Source organism: Mirounga leonina, unplaced genomic scaffold, assembly GCF_011800145.1.
Source record: "Mirounga leonina isolate KUSES-001 unplaced genomic scaffold, KU_Mleo_1.0 Mir_150, whole genome shotgun sequence".
NCBI lineage: Eukaryota > Metazoa > Chordata > Mammalia > Carnivora > Phocidae > Mirounga > Mirounga leonina.
Window position 1 is genome coordinate 31,741,186 of NW_023270374.1, and position 15,743 is coordinate 31,756,928.

Below are 15,743 nucleotides of genomic sequence, written 5' to 3' on the forward strand. Positions count from 1 at the left end.
CCAGTTTTAATATTCTGTGATTCCAGTTTTTATTCCTAATGGCCCCTCAAAACTACTACTTAAATGTGGTCAGTACTTAAGTGCTTTCTCACCGTGTTTCTTTGTAGGACGGTAAATTGAAAAAACCCAAGAATAAAGAGAAAGAGAAAGATAAAAAAGTTCCTGAGCCAGATAGCAAGAAAAAGAAGCCGAAGAAAGAAGAGGAGCAGAAGTGGAAATGGTAACATCGCAGCACACTGGGTTACAATGTCAGCTCTCGGATTCCACAGCCTAATTAAGCAAGAGTGTTATTCAAATTTAATAGCCTGATCTTTAGAGGAGGTGGGAAGTACTTTAAAAAATCTCTCCAATAACAACATTCTGAAATAAGTTTTCCAGGTGCTAGTGAGAAGGCTAACTAGCTCTAAGCCTATTGGATCTAAAAACTAGGTCCCACCCTGTTGAACAGAATGAACTATGGAAGTGGACTCTGTGTGTGTAGGAATTTGGCATATGAAGAAAGTTGCATTTAAAATGGTAGGGAAAAGATGGATTATTTTAGAAATCATGTTCAGGAAACTGCCTGTTTGTTTAAAAAAATAACCTCCACAAGGAAATCTGGATGAATATTTTAAAATTGTAGAATAATGAAGACCTTTTGAGGCAGGACATATGACCAGAGCCATAGGAAAATATTTACAAAGTTGATATATCAAAATTAAAATGTTGTATGGCAAACAAATTCATGCCATTAAAAAAAGGGGGGGGGGATTTTTGCACTACAAAGGGCTAAGATTCTTAATGTGAAAAAAGGTCTTTTAAAAATGAACAGTCTTAGAAAAGTGATCAGTAAACAAAATATGGCCAAAGAAAAATGCTAAGAAAAAAATGAATGATAAATCTTTTTGTGTAATGTCTCTCAGATTAGGAAAACATTAATGAATATCAGGATATCTAGGGTTGTGACTGAGAAAACAGGTGTCCTCACTGGGAGTGAAGATTCAATCTTTATGGAGGAGAATAGCAATAGCAGGTTACTTTTGAGATGTGTGTGTTTAGTGGGAAATTTTATTTTTTATTTAATAAATTTTGGTGTTTGGAATTTTGAAATTAAGTATTTTTAATACTGGTACTTCTTAAAACTTTGTATGATTTAAATTATACGTGATTTGTACTTGTGTTGAAAAGAGTCCAATGATCCAGAGGTGTATTGTTAGACTACTACAGCTTTGAGGTAACCACTATTGATAGTTTGGTATGTAGAGTTCCAGACCCATTTGTATGTAGTTACTCTGTGGCTCTTATAATTTAGAATAGTAATCTCCCCAGCACAGCATGCCTAAGGAAAAGGGAGAGATCAGTGACCAGGGAGGTGTCTGAGAGGAGCAGAGCTGCAATGGCAGAAATGCTCAACACAGCTGTGTAATTGGCATTGTTGATGTGAACACATATGGGGTTAAAATGAAAGTGTGGAAAAGGAAAATCACAGAGCAAAGGAATTCTGGGCCTTTCCAAAGTCAGAATCAGGAAACAAAAGGATACGTGTTTTTATTTTCTTCTCTCTCTTTTTTTTCCATTGTTTTCTTTGGAACTAATCAAAGTTTTTCAGAGATAGAATATTCACCTTTAATAAAACAATTTTTTAGAGTTTTATTTATTTTTAGAGAGGAGGGAGAAAGAGAATCTGAGGCAGGTTCCCCACTGAGTGCGGAGCCTGACAAAAGGCTCCATCTCATGACCCCGAGGTCATAGCCTGAGCTGAAATCAAGAATCGGACGCTCAACCAACTGAGCCACCCAGGCACCCCTAAAACAATTTTTGAAGATAAAATGAAATGCCTTTTTTTTTTTTCTTATTTTTTTTTTAGAGAGAGAGAGGGGAAGAGCAGAACCAGAAGGAGAGAGAGAATCTTAAGCAGGTTCCATGCCCAGCAAGGAGCCTGTCGTGGGGTTCCATCTCATGACCCTGAGATCATGACCTTGAGCCAAAAATCAAATGCTTAACTGACTGAGCCACACAGGCACCCCAAAATAAAATGAAATGATTGTGTAAATTAGGGGTTATTAGGAGTCCTGAGAATGGTGGGTTAGTAATTCATCAGTCTTTTATGTCTGTCAGGGTTCTATGGTGGATGCTCAGTAAGTGTTTGTTGAATGAACAAAGATCATTTCCTTATCACTAGCTCCCTACTGTCTTCCCCCTTCCTTTGTAGCCTTGGCTGTTGTTGGACCCTGAAGCAGATATACTCTTATCCTGGTCCAGCCTTGTGTGGAATTAGATACCCTGGAAGGGTCTAATAACCTAATTTTGCTTCTGCGGTTGAAATCCTTATCAGTGTTGCCACGTATTAATTCTGAGAGACCGTAACCTTTGATTTTTATTCTTATTTTGGTTTAAGTAGGATTGGTTAGTCTTTAACTGAAGATGATTGGTTTGGGGGTCAGCAGTCTTTTCTATAGCCTCCAATGCATGCTGTCCTCAAGTCTGATTGTTAAATTTTGTGCTTTCTTAAGCACATTGCTTGATGGCACACTCTAAGTTTTTATAAGTAGAGAACAAGAATAATGGACCTCTTAGCTGATAGCTTGCCCTGTCTTCCTGTCGTGGTAGGCTGCCTGCTATATTCTGAAGTCAGTGGTCCACTTCTCAGTGTGACTTCCACTGACAGCCTAGTCAGGGAGTTAAGTGGCAGATATTCTCTTTTTTTTTTTTATTATTCCTCTTGCTCTCCCACTAAAAGAGACATAACTTCATCACTTTGGCAAGGGTGCAGACCTTTTGCTTCCCCCCAAAGTCTGCAGATTGTTAATGTTGCCAAAAAGAAACCAGCAAAACTTTGATCTTGAGATTCTTCTTTGGTAATTGTGGAGAAGGGAAAATGGTTCAGATCCCCTCCGGGTTTCTTTATTGTATCACATTTTCCTTATAGAAACAATGTTATAAGTGGTGTTGGTATGCTCAGGCTTGGGAAAATTTATTAACCGGGATCCCCCTGTTTTTAAGGGTTACCCATTGTAGGTGTGTGGGGTTTCAGGTCTGCCTTGAGTTAAATACACTTGTGTCAGGGCTGACGTGTTGGAACAGAAGTCCCATGTTTATTCTTCACAAAAAGACCTAGAAACTGGGGAATTCGTTGTTGGTGTTAGGTGACTTTTAAATGGAGGTTTCAGTCTCTTTTAGCAAAGGCAAAATGCTGTAAGGACTCACAAATACAGTCAGTAATAGTGATAAGAAATTTATGGGATTTGGATTGATACTCTTCTCAAACCAGAGAAACTGTCCTTGATTCTAGAGATTAGCTTCAGGAAAGCTGTAGTATGTGAGCTTTATTTCTGAATTTTAAAAATTAAATATGCATTTTACAGTGTACTGTGAGGTGCTTGTTAACTGCAAAGGAACTTGATTTCAGACAGCTTATGGATGTTTACCTTCCTGTCTTAAACACGTTTCTAGCACTTTTCCACCTTCCCCTTTTCAAGCATATTTTACTGTCAAATTAATAACTGCCTTGAATTCATAAGCCTGCCATAGAGAAGTCATTTCGGTGTCTAAGTATGTGTTTTTCTTAATTTTGTTGGTGAGCCATTGATGCAGGCCTAGAAGGGCAACACTACTGTTTTTATTGATATAGTAATAGTTGTCGATACAATGATATCAGTCTCTTGAAGGATACTTTCTCTTTCGGTTTAAACTGAGTTTTAGTGTTGAGTGATTGAATCTCTTATTTTGCTTAAATGGTAAGTTACTGTGAGTCCTCAGGATGAACATGTTGGAATAGGAAGAATTATAAAAACAGCTTGGAGTCTTAATTAAAAAAACCACTGGAGTTGATGAGAAGAATGGAACCAAGGGAAAACAGGGTGCTCTGCATCTGCCCAGTTACTCTGTGACTGTTTTACATAGGCTTCTTGTAGTACATACGTGCCTGCACACATCATACATACATAGATACATACATACATACACGTGAATTTTCTCTGATTTGGAGAGTAATAGACTCTGGGATTTGGATGGGTACCTGCATCCAGGCCTTTCTATGCCAGTGTCTAGTTGGGAGATCCTGCCAGTTTCATATGTAGAGTGGTAGGTTGGTTACTGAGGATAATGCTCCTTCTAGGTTTAAGATTTTGTTAAATCTTGACTTGGAGGGTTTTTTTGTTTTTTTTTTTAATTATTTTTAATTATTGTAAAACATAACATAAAATTTACTATATTAACCATCTTTAAGCGTGCAGTTAAGTGTGTTAAGTGCATTTGCATTGTTGTGTAACCCTTACCACCATCTCCAGACCTCTATTCATCTTACAAAACAAACTGTTAAACAGCAACTCTCCCTCATTCCCCCTTTCCCCTGGACCCTGGTAACTACCCTTCTGCGTTTTGTCTCTATGAATTTGATTACTTTACATACCTCATGTAAGTGGAAATATACAATATGTGGCCTTCTGTGACTGGCTTATTTCACTCAAAAAAATGTCCTACAGGTTGATTGATGTTGTGGCATGTGTCAGAATTTCCTTCTTTTCTAAGGCTGAATAATATTTCATTGTATGGAGAGACCACATTTTGTTTATCCATTCATCTGTTGATGGATACTTAGGTTGTTTCAACCTTTTAGCAGTTGTGAAGAGTGCTGCTGTGAACATTGGAGAACAAGTATTTGTTTAATACCTGCTTTCAGTTGTTTTGGTTATATTCCTAGGAGTGAAATTGCTGGATCATGTGGTACTTCTGTGTTGCATTTTTAAGCAATTGTTCGCTGTACTGATTTCCACAGTGGCTGCACAGTTTACATTCTCACCAACGGTGCATAAGGGTTCTAATTCCTCCACATGGTTGTCAACACTTGTTCTTTCCTAGTTTGTTTTTGCTTTTATAATAGTCATCCTAATAGGTGTGAGCAGTATCTCATAGCTTTGACTTTATATTTCTTAATGATTGGTGATGTTGAACATTTTTTTCAGATACTAACTGGCCACTTGTCTATCTTTGGAGAAATGTGTATTCAAGTCCTTCGCTGGTTTTTAAAATTGGGTTGGTTGTTCTTTTGTGGTTGAGTTGTAGTTCTTTATTCTAGATGTTAATCCTTTATCAGATACATGCTTTGCAAATCTTTTCTCTCATTCGTGGGTTGCCTCATCACTCTTGTGTCCTTGATGTACAATTTTTAACTTTGTAGTTCAGTTGATCTTTTTCTTTTGTTTCCTGTGCTTTGGGTGTCTTATCTAAGAAATCATGGCTAAATGCAAAGTCATGAAGCTTTTGCCCTGTCTTTTAAGAGTTTTATAGTTTTAGCCTTTATGTTTGGGTCTCTGATCCATTTTGAGTTTATTCTTCTGTATAGTATAAGGTAAGGGCCCATCTTCATTCTTCTGCATGTGAATATCTAGTTTTCCCAACACCATTTGTTGAAGAGATTCCTTGCTCCATTGAATGGTCTTGGCGCCCTTGTCAAAAATCATTTGACCATCTATGTTGACTTTGGTTTTATAGTGATGCTCTTATTATAGCAGTCTGATATGTATAATTTTTATTTAATGTTTCTGAACTTTGTTTAAAATGTTGGAGTTAGAAAAATATTGGAGTTAGAAGATGATAGGAAGTAATAGAATATGCATAGTTAGGCTTTAGAAGGATTCTGTAGAACTGTATGACTTTTAAAGTAGAAATAGTGAAGATTAAAATCTGTGAAGTTTTAAAATATTCCGTAAGACAACTGACGGACTCAAAAAAGCAAAATGGTGGCGATGGTGAGAAGGTCTAATTCCAGAAAAAGAGAGACGTATCAACCAATGGCAGTGCATGATCCTTAATTGGATCCTGGCCTATAAAACACATTTTGAATATAATTGGGAAGTTTTTAGTATGGTCTAGATATTAGAGTACTAATTTTATTAGATGTGATAGTATTGTAGTTATGTGACCGAATATCCTTATTTTTATAGAGATATTTCCTGAACTATTTAGAGGTGAGGTATCATATCTGCAGTGTACATTGTTGAAATGGTTCAGCAAAAGATAGGAAACAGCGTAATATTAACAGTTGTTGAATGTAAGTGATGGGTATATGGTGTTCCTTTTATTTGTCTTTGTTTTTCTGTATGTCTAATTTTTAAAGTAAAAACGTTTTTTTGTTGTTGTTTTTTAAATTTTATTTTATTATGTTAGTCACCATACAATACATCACCAGTTTTCGATGCAGTGATCCACGATCCATTGTTTTCTGTACAACACCCAGTGCTCCATGCAGCACCTGCCCTCCTTAATACCCATCACTGGGCTAACCGATCCCCCCACCCAAAGTAAAAAGGTTTTTAAAAGCTGTTTCCACTAAACTTTACAGTCACTTATCAGGGTCTGCTATTAGATAGCTCTAGCTAACCCATAAGTACCTTAAAATCAGTATACACCAACCGAACTATTATTTCCCAGTCTTCTGTTGTATTATGTACTTTCTTATAGGGTTGTTTCCCCCTCTACCTTCACCTGCCATCTCCATTCCCAGGAGGCCTTTTTCTGTGTATCAACAGCTAAGTAATACCTCTGCCTTGTATACCATTGCGGTAAAACAACTGTTTCCATTTCCATATCCCCCAGTTGTTGCCAAGCTCCTTGAGTGGGGATCCCTTGTATCCAGTCTTAGAACTGAACTGTTGAACTGTATTTTCCTATGTTCACCTGAGTATTCCATTCTATTTGTTATGAGTGTTGGCTTTTTCAAAGTGAAAAATAATGGCTATTTTGATCCAGGCCTTGAATGTGGGGCCCAGAGTTATTCTAGAGCACCAGTCAGTTGAACAGATTAATTATTTGGGCATTTACTAGGTGCTAATTTCTATATTAGGTGATCACTAAATGAGGTTATACTTTGTCTTTTAAAGGTGGGAAGAAGAGCGCTATCCTGAAGGCATCAAGTGGAAATTCCTAGAACATAAAGGCCCTGTATTTGCTCCACCATATGAGCCTCTGCCAGAGAGTGTCAAGTTTTACTATGATGGTGAGTTGTTCCAAGGCTAATTCTTGGCCAAGAAAAGAGTCTGCTTCTATTTTAGGAATAGAAAATGAGGAAGGATCTTGTGCTATATAATCCTTTTTGTTTATTTCATTTTGTTTTGTCCTTGTGTGGTTTGGGGGAAGGGTCATCAGGTGTTTACTTAACTCTTAAAGGTCCATTTGGTGATGAAGAAGTGCCTTGAGAAGGAGGCTGTTAATGTCTTAACTACATGGTCCCAAAAATGTCCATCTGCGTAGGTCACAGCATTGGTCCCCAAGTTAAATGTTTTGTAGAATTTTTTTTTTTTTAATTTATTCATTTGAGACAGAGAGATACAGAGAGAGAGAGAGTAGGAGCAGTGGGGAGAGGCAGAGGGAGAGGGAGAAGCAGGCATCCCGCTGAGCACGGAGCCCGATGCGGGACTCGATCCCGGGACTCCAGGATCATGACCTGAGCCGAAGGCAGACGCTTAACGACTGAGCCACCCAGGCACCCCCCCCCCCAAGTTAAATGTTTTTATCTGAACTTCATTTCTGAGGAGCTACTCTTTGTAAGATTTATTAGAAAAGCCTTACTTAAATGGTAGTATTTTACTTTAGCAATACAGTGTAAGCTGACAAGCTGTTCATGATGAGAAATAGTACTGGTATTTGGTTGAAGATTAATTAGCCATCAACCTCTAGGTAGGGCTGGTAAGTGTCTATCACTAAGTATATATTGTAGCACAACACTATACCTTTATGTGCAGTCAGATTTTAGGAGCTGCCATGAAGAAGTGCCCTGCCTGGTTCTCTTAGAACACTCAGAATTATCCATTAACTACCATTGATATTTCTGTCCTTGAGTAGAAGAATTTAAGAGTCTGTCTTTGACACTCTTCCTGTTTGCAGTGTAGCACTATGCAGATGGGAATGCTCAGATGACCTCCCTCATTCCAAGAGTTCTACCCAGAAAGGGCTAGAGCATTTTCCCTCAAACCCTATGTGCTTAAGATTCACCGGGTAGATCTGGGCTCATTTAATAGAGGTAGAATAATAGTATTGGGTGCTTTTAAACCACGTGGTCTGCTCACCAAACTTTGAGAAATACTGGGCAGGAAAACTGCTGAAAGGCATTAGTGGTGAGTTGTGGTGCACCTCTTTGTTCACCAGCAGTGACCTTAGGGCCACAGATACTTATAGATAAAGGGTAATAGTTTATACTGAAAGGCTGGGTCTTGCAAATGGACATGTTAAACTTGGCCAGCTGGAATTCATTTTTTAAAACACTGTTTATTCAGTGTACCTGTGTTAAACATCAAGACCCAGCAGTGGACAATACCCTGTTTGCATGTCCTCAATGACAGATGCTTGCATCAGATAAACATTCTGACTACTGTTGACCAGAGCACACATAGTTGGTCATTCCTGGAGATGCTCAGGTATGACTCCAAAGCCAAACTCCAATGAGGAAAAAGAGCCTAGAACCTTGAAGAAGACAATCCTGGAAGTCCATGTATTCTGTAGCTCAAGTCTGGGCTTACCAAGAGCTTTAGAAAGCTCAACTAGGAAAACCCCACTTTGAGGTTCAAAATGATTTAAAGGAAAGCTAGGTTCTCTAGTCTCTGGGTTCTCTCTCTCTCTCATTTATTTATTTTTAAAGATTTTTATTTTACAGTGAGAGGAGGGGGAGGGGCAAAAGGAGAGTGGGAGAGAGTCCCTAGCAAACTCCACACTGAGCGCAGAGCCTGACGCAAGGCTCAAATCTCATGACTCTGAGACCACGACTTGGACGGAAACCAAGAGTTGGACACTAACCAACTGAGCCACCCAGGCGCCCCTGGGTTTCTCTTTTCAAGATGAGAAGCCAAGGCCTGAGCCAGGCATCACTGGTCACTATGGTCCCTTCCTCCATTCTTACCCAGTCCTCCATTATAGGAACTCCAGCTGTATCATTTTCTCAGTTGTTTCTTGCTGGGATTTCTTCCCTTTGATTGTGTAAACTCCCACTCTGTAGTAAGTCAGGATGTTGTATTTGAAGTCCAAATTGATACTGTAAGTCCTGCCTACTTTTTAGGGAAGAGAGTTCTCCAGAGTCCTTTGGACCTGCCAGGGAGGTGGGGCATAGGCTGGCTGAAGCAGTGACTTGCCTCTGCTGAGAACCTCCACTTTTCAGCTCTGACTCAGCAGTTTCTTCTTCCTGGAGCTCAGCCTTTTCCACAAAGTGCTCCCATTGCCAGGAACCTTCAAGTCATCCTCCCACCACTCTACTGCTGGGGGAGCTGTCATTTCCTCTTTTTATGGCTCATCTAAAACAGGAGGCATCAAAATTGCTTCCTCTATTGGTACAGAATTCAGTAAAATTGACCAAAGAGTCTCCATTTTTTTGTTTTTCAAATATTTGTTGATACCAGTTTATGCCAAACAGACCCAAGAACAGTTAAATTCTTTTGTGCCTTTTATTTCATTTATTTTTAATGACTTAAATGTTTTCCTTTATATTAGAAGCATGTTACAACTTTACTGGCAACTCTAGTTCAGACCTGAGTTGGGGAGATCCAAAGAAGTACAGGAAACCCTTGAAAGCTAATAACCCTATCCTCCCCAAAGTGTCTTCTTGCAAAGGCAGTTAAGGGGGGGGTTGAAAGGGGAAAGTGGCGCCACCTGTTGGCCATTTGAGTTACGGATTTCAAGCAGGTTCTTCCTGTCTACCCTGGCAATTTCAGTTTTGTGCCACAATTCCCTTCATCCCTGCAATTAGGGGTGATAACTTCCAACCATCATGAAATGAGATGTCTTCTGAGTTTTGAAATAAATGGGTTTCTGGTTAAGTTTTAGTTTTCTATAATGAAAGTGAAAATCCTTGGTGAATTACTAGTACCTGTGTAATAGTAAGGCAGTGGAATGGTGTTTAACCTCATTTTAGGTATATTCAAATTATTATGCCATGGATTAGTTCTAGATGGTGTTGTAAAGTTGGATAGTCAAGAAAAAAGTGGAAAGTGGCCCTAAGAGTACTGTTAAAAATACTCTATTTGAAAAGTAGATTAAACTCCCAAGTACTTCCCTTTATTACTAATTAGGTATACACAAAACCCCTAGGCCTCATTCAGATTTACTTTACAAGTTAGCAGTTTTCATTGTGTAACATCAGGATTCCTGTAGAACAGCTTTTACTAACATGTCCACACTACCAAGAACCCCAGTCATCCCTTGTGCTCTGGAAGTCTTATTTCCTTGAAAGAGGCAACCTCAAAGTGTCTGTGTTCCAGAACAGTCATCTCAAGCTCTACTATGCACACGTGCCAGCTGAAGGTCTCTTAAAATGCACTTGCTGAACCTGTAGATCTGGGGTGGGGCCTGAGATTCTGCATTTTTTTTTTTTTTTTTTTAAGATTGATTGATTGATTTGAGAGATTGAGAGCATGGGTGGTGAGAGGCAGCAGCAGAGTCTTAAGCAGACTTCCCACTGAACATGGAGCCCAAGGCAGGGCCCAATCTCACGACCCTGAGATCATGACCTGAGCTGAAACCGAGAGTCAGATGCCCAGTCGACTGCGCCACTCAGGTGCCCCAGAGATTCTGCATTTCTAACAGAACTCCCACGTGATGCCAATGCTGCTGGTCTGTGAACCACACTTTGAGTACAAAAGTTCTAGAGGAAGGTCTTATTTAGATTTTTCATGTGGGATATCTGGGCTTGCCTGCTATGGATATATATTATTTTATTCATATTCCACCCACCTAACTTTAAAGAAGAAAGATGCCTATTTCTTTTCCCCACAATTCCTTTCTTCCACTCCCTGCCCTATCCCTTCCTCCCCTTCTTGAACAGAGGCTGCTTAGCTTAGCAGTGGCAGGAGTCCCTCTGAGGATTTGATTTTTAAAAACCATTGAAGAGGTGTAAAGGACCCTGCTTGCTGAAAGGAAAAGGAAGAGTGGCTGGGCCTCCCCCAGCTCATCCCTGTCCTGAGCAGGCACCTGGGAACAGTTTACTGGCATAGTCTCCAGAGAATGACCCAGGTAAATATCTGCTAAAGAGAAGGAGAATTTATACAACTAGATATAAATCGCTGTATTGTCTTTGTTGTTGTTGTTACCATGTGTCATCAGACCTTTTTATACCTTGGGAAGGTAAACCATCCGTTAGAAGACTTCTCCAGAGCTTAGTATTTATACTCAAAGCATGAATTATACACCTCAATTTTTGGAACCGCTCTTTCCTCTAGGTAAAGTCATGAAGCTGAGCCCCAAAGCAGAAGAAGTAGCTACCTTCTTTGCAAAAATGCTCGACCATGAATATACTACTAAGGAAATATTTAGGAAAAATTTCTTTAAAGACTGGAGAAAGGTATTGTAGCCCATGTATTAATATCCTAGCACCTTGCAGAAATATTAATCAGGGACTAAATTAATAAACTATAACTTTACAAAAAATTCTGTGGTGTAAAATTTGAGCTTTATGAATTTTTAAAAGGTTTTCTTTTTTTCTCTATTCACTGTATTATATAGGGTTTCTTTCCAACAATACTTATATTTCTTTCCTCTCACACTCTCATATGGCTGCAGGAGGGAGTTTATTAGGCCACACAAAAAAAACCTCAGCTTTAGCTGAGCAGAGGAAAGTTTCTCTCTGCAGGACTGCCTGTTCTCTATCTGCTATTGCAAAGAGAGATGTTAATGTGATGTTCCATTCTGGTTCTGTCTTACTTGCTTTTGGTACTTTCTGCTCTTGAAATCACATTTCCTACATCTGTCTAGGTGATTTTAAACAATCTCATTCTCAATTTGGATTATGTGGACAGAGGCTGAGCTGAAGCTTACTTTCTGAATAGCTCTGGAAATAACATTTAATAAGTGAGTAGAGCAGGGATAATGTTTCTAAGAGAGAATGAGTATGGAAATATTTCTCTCATTACTAAAGCAAATGATATATATTCATGTTTCTCCAACTGTGGGATACATATGCTTGCGGATGTGGCAGGGTGTAAGGAGCCCAAGAAATTACATAAGAGTTCCATAACCTTTTTCAAGGAAAAATCATGTAAAGCATTTTTCTGTTAAATATCTTACATAGAACAAAGTAATAAAGTTATGTTTCTTTTTTTTCAAAACTCATGAATTTAGACTATACCTCTCTAGACACGTTTAGTTGAAAAAAATGGTGCTTTTCTGTAATCACAAAGAAACCTATGGGGTAAATAGTGTATTTACCTTCTTCTGTTCCCCCTGCCTTTTTTTTTTTTTTTTTTTTTGACTAGGAGATGACTAATGAAGAGAAGAATATTATCACCAACCTAAGCAAATGTGATTTTACCCAGATGAGCCAGTATTTCAAAGCGCAGTCAGAAGCTCGGAAACAGATGAGCAAGGAAGAGAAACTGGTACTACAGAATTTCATAAACCTCTGGAGAACTTTGGAATAGTGTTTAGTTCATCTAATTTTCTTGGTTCTTAAAATACAGATTTGACTTTAGTAATATCACATGGCTCTATACTAAAGATTGAGGATTCTTGGTCTAGTAAAGTTTAAATTTTCTTAAGGGTTTTACATAGATTGAAAATTGTGAATAATCACTTTATTTAATGGCTCAATGTAAGAACCTGGTTCTCTTGTGACGTAAAATCCAGTCAGTAACTCCAGTAATACAGTATTTGAGGATGGGCAGACCTGCACAGTGGCTCCTGGATTTTAGGGTTTTAAGACAGCTACAATAATACTGCCTCTGTATACCTCCTTGTTCTTGATCTATTTTACCCTGGAATCTAGCCATGCTCATCGATCTCCATCTCCACTCCAGAAGGATCTTTCCAGTATCCAGGGGGATGTCGTTTTCTTCTGGAGTACCCGTAGGCAAACTATAGGCTGCTTATTTTTATTAAAAAGTTTCATTGGAACACAATCACATCTACTTGTTTACATATCATCTATGGCTGCTTTCATGTGACAGTGGCAGAGTTGAGTAGTTCCAACAGAGACTGTAGCCCTCAAGCCTAAAATATTTTCTATTTAGAAAAGGTTTGCCAGCCCTTGATCTAAAGAAATCCAGGCTAGAGTTTGTCTTGTCTGTCTTTTTTTTCCCTCCAAGCTGGAGGTCCAGTAGTTACGAATTTTAAGGAATTTCAAAAATTTTTTCAAAAAAAAATTATGAGTTACTATAAGAATGATAATTGCATCAGACTTTTCAGTCTCAGTTGAGTCTTCTCAATATTCCAAATTAGTGAAACCTGGTTTATTCTTTACTGCAGGGGTGTTTTAAAACTTAAAAACCACTTTGTTCTTGTAAATAGCGATCCAAAGGTAGGGAGGTTTCACAAGTATCACCTTGTCAGAGTCCTGGCCAAGGACACCTCTTGCCAGCAAGTTCTGAATCTGTTCCCACCCACAAGGCAACAGGACTTAGTTAAGTTGAATTTCTAAGTATAATATGAAGGTATAGTCAGCAGAGGGTAAGGAGGCTCCATGTTCCACTCCCACTCCTTTTTTGGAGCAAGGATTGCAAAGTATACAATGTATGTATCCATATACCTAGGACGGAATCTGTGACAGGTATGTTAGAGCTTGAAAAACCATCTGAAATGCTGTTCAACTAAATGTGTCTGGAATCTACTAGAAAACATGGAGATGTTCTTTATGAGGCTCATCATAGACTCTTCCTCATCTTCCATTTTGACACTACTCAATAAAATTATGTTAATTTTTAAAGTTATATTTAAAAATATCTAGGTAACATGTTCTCACACATAAATCCTTTAAGAAAATCAGTTTTGAATCTGTAGTTGGAGTCAGTCCTCAAAGGTAGATATTTTGGGGAATTTTATTGTACTTAAAGTTTGACAACTTTATGAGAGGTTATCCCTATTTGCATTCCTCTCTTTTTAAAAAAGTTTTTTAAAAAGTTGTATTTATTTAAGTAATCTCTGCACCCAGTGTGGGGCTCAAACTCATGACCCTGGGATGAAAAGTCGTATATGCTCTTCCAACTGAGCCAGCCAGGCACCCACATTTGCATTTATTTGTTAGTGATTTTTAGACTTTTCTGTACCTTAAGCTGTTCTTGAATAAGAGATAAAATATGAATAGGGAACAGCGATTTGAGCCCATTTTGAGTACTTCCTTGCTGTGTTCCAGAAAATCAAAGAGGAGAATGAAAAATTACTGAAAGAATATGGCTTCTGTATTATGGATAACCACAGAGAGAGGATTGCCAACTTCAAGATAGAACCTCCTGGGCTTTTCCGTGGCCGTGGCAACCACCCCAAGATGGGCATGCTGAAGAGACGGATCATGCCTGAGGATATCATCATCAACTGTAGCAAGTGAGTGCAGTTCTTTGTTTGGGCCAGAAATCAAGGGGGCAGGGGAGTTCCTTTGTTCTTGGGAGTACTGTTGCTGGGATCTTTTCCCAGGCTACGCAGAACTGTTGGGAACAACATGGTATCTCCAAATACTTTCCAATTACTGACTGGTGATGAGGAGGAAACATGGAAATACATGCTCAGCAGATTTATCCACTTTAGGTCATGAAAGGTGAAACTGTCCCTCGCTTCTCATTTCACTGCCCTCCTGCTTTGTTATTTCCACAGAGATGCCAAGGTTCCTTCTCCTCCTACAGGACATAAATGGAAAGAGGTCCGGCATGATAACAAGGTTACTTGGCTGGTCTCCTGGACAGAGAACATCCAAGGTTCCATTAAATACATCATGCTGAACCCCAGTTCACGAATCAAGGTAAGGGGTAGCTAAGAGCTATACCGGTTAGTGGGACTGATCTCTTTTGTTGAAATGTAGTGTTCTTGGTCTCTAGAATCACTGTGACGAATAACAAACTCTCCACAAAATAAGGCAAGTATCTTCATGCTTAGCATTATTTGGTGACCTTCCTAAGAAATACCCATTTTCTGCATCACATTATAATCTGATTCATTTATTAATTCACAAATATTTACTGAAATTCCAGTATGTGCCTGGCATAGTGTATGCATGATGTTAGGAATTATGTTGGTAAACAAAACAGATGCAGTCCCTTCCTTCATGGTGCTTACTGTCTGGTGGTTGGAATGTGATAAAGAATACAATAAATGTGGGGCACCTGGGTGGCACACTCAGTTGAGTGTCCAACTCTTGGTTTTGGCTTGGTTCATGGTCTTGGGGTCCTGGGATCGAGCACCGTGACCAGCTCTGTGCTCAGCGCGGAATCTGCTTGGGATCTCCCCCCCATTTTTTTTTTTTTTTTTAAGATTTTATTTATTTGAGAGAGAAAGAATGAGACAGAGCATGGGGAGGGGGGAGGGTCAGAGGGAGAAGCAGACTCCCCGCCGAGCGGGGAGTCCGATGCAGGAGGACTCGATCGCAGGACTCCAGGATCATGACCTGAGCCGAAGGCAGCCGCTTAACCAACAGAGCCATCCAGGCGCCCTTTTTTTTTTTTTTTTTTTTTTTTAAAAGAATGCAATAAATGTAAATTTACTTCTGTAGCTTTCTTCCTCACCTTTCTTGGCCCTGAGGAAAGGAACATGATTGCTCTGAATCCAGAAAGTCGTAAAATCTAGAGTCTTACATACTTCTGGCTTCCTAGGGTTTATATGGGTAGGTTCTACCAGGAGGACTAAATGGGATGATGTATGTGAAAGCACATTGTAAACTGTTGTATACCCATGTATTGTTATTTGTTAATCCTATTACTGAAAGGGGAAAGCTGTCTTGGAAGGGCAGTCAAGTTCTTATTAGCCTGCTAGGCATAGCCTGCTTGGGAGAGGCCCATGAACTTCCTACCTCAGATGTACTATGG

At 39.1% G+C, this 15,743-nt stretch overlaps 1 protein-coding gene across 2 annotated transcripts in view; it reads left to right on the forward strand.

The window, feature by feature from the left end:
- TOP1 (DNA topoisomerase I) overlaps positions 1 to 15,743 on the forward strand; it is an 89,219-nt gene that overhangs the window by 54,076 nt on the left and 19,400 nt on the right. The window contains exons 8-13 of one of the 2 annotated variants that reach the window (XM_035006317.1): positions 108 to 220; positions 6,861 to 6,976; positions 11,181 to 11,302; positions 12,213 to 12,335; positions 14,084 to 14,271; positions 14,539 to 14,683. In XM_035006317.1, the coding sequence (XP_034862208.1) occupies positions 108 to 220; positions 6,861 to 6,976; positions 11,181 to 11,302; positions 12,213 to 12,335; positions 14,084 to 14,271; positions 14,539 to 14,683 (807 nt within the window). The remainder of the gene's footprint in view (positions 1 to 107; positions 221 to 6,860; positions 6,977 to 11,180; positions 11,303 to 12,212; positions 12,336 to 14,083; positions 14,272 to 14,538; positions 14,684 to 15,743) is intronic. The other variant, XM_035006318.1, reaches the window with a different exon arrangement.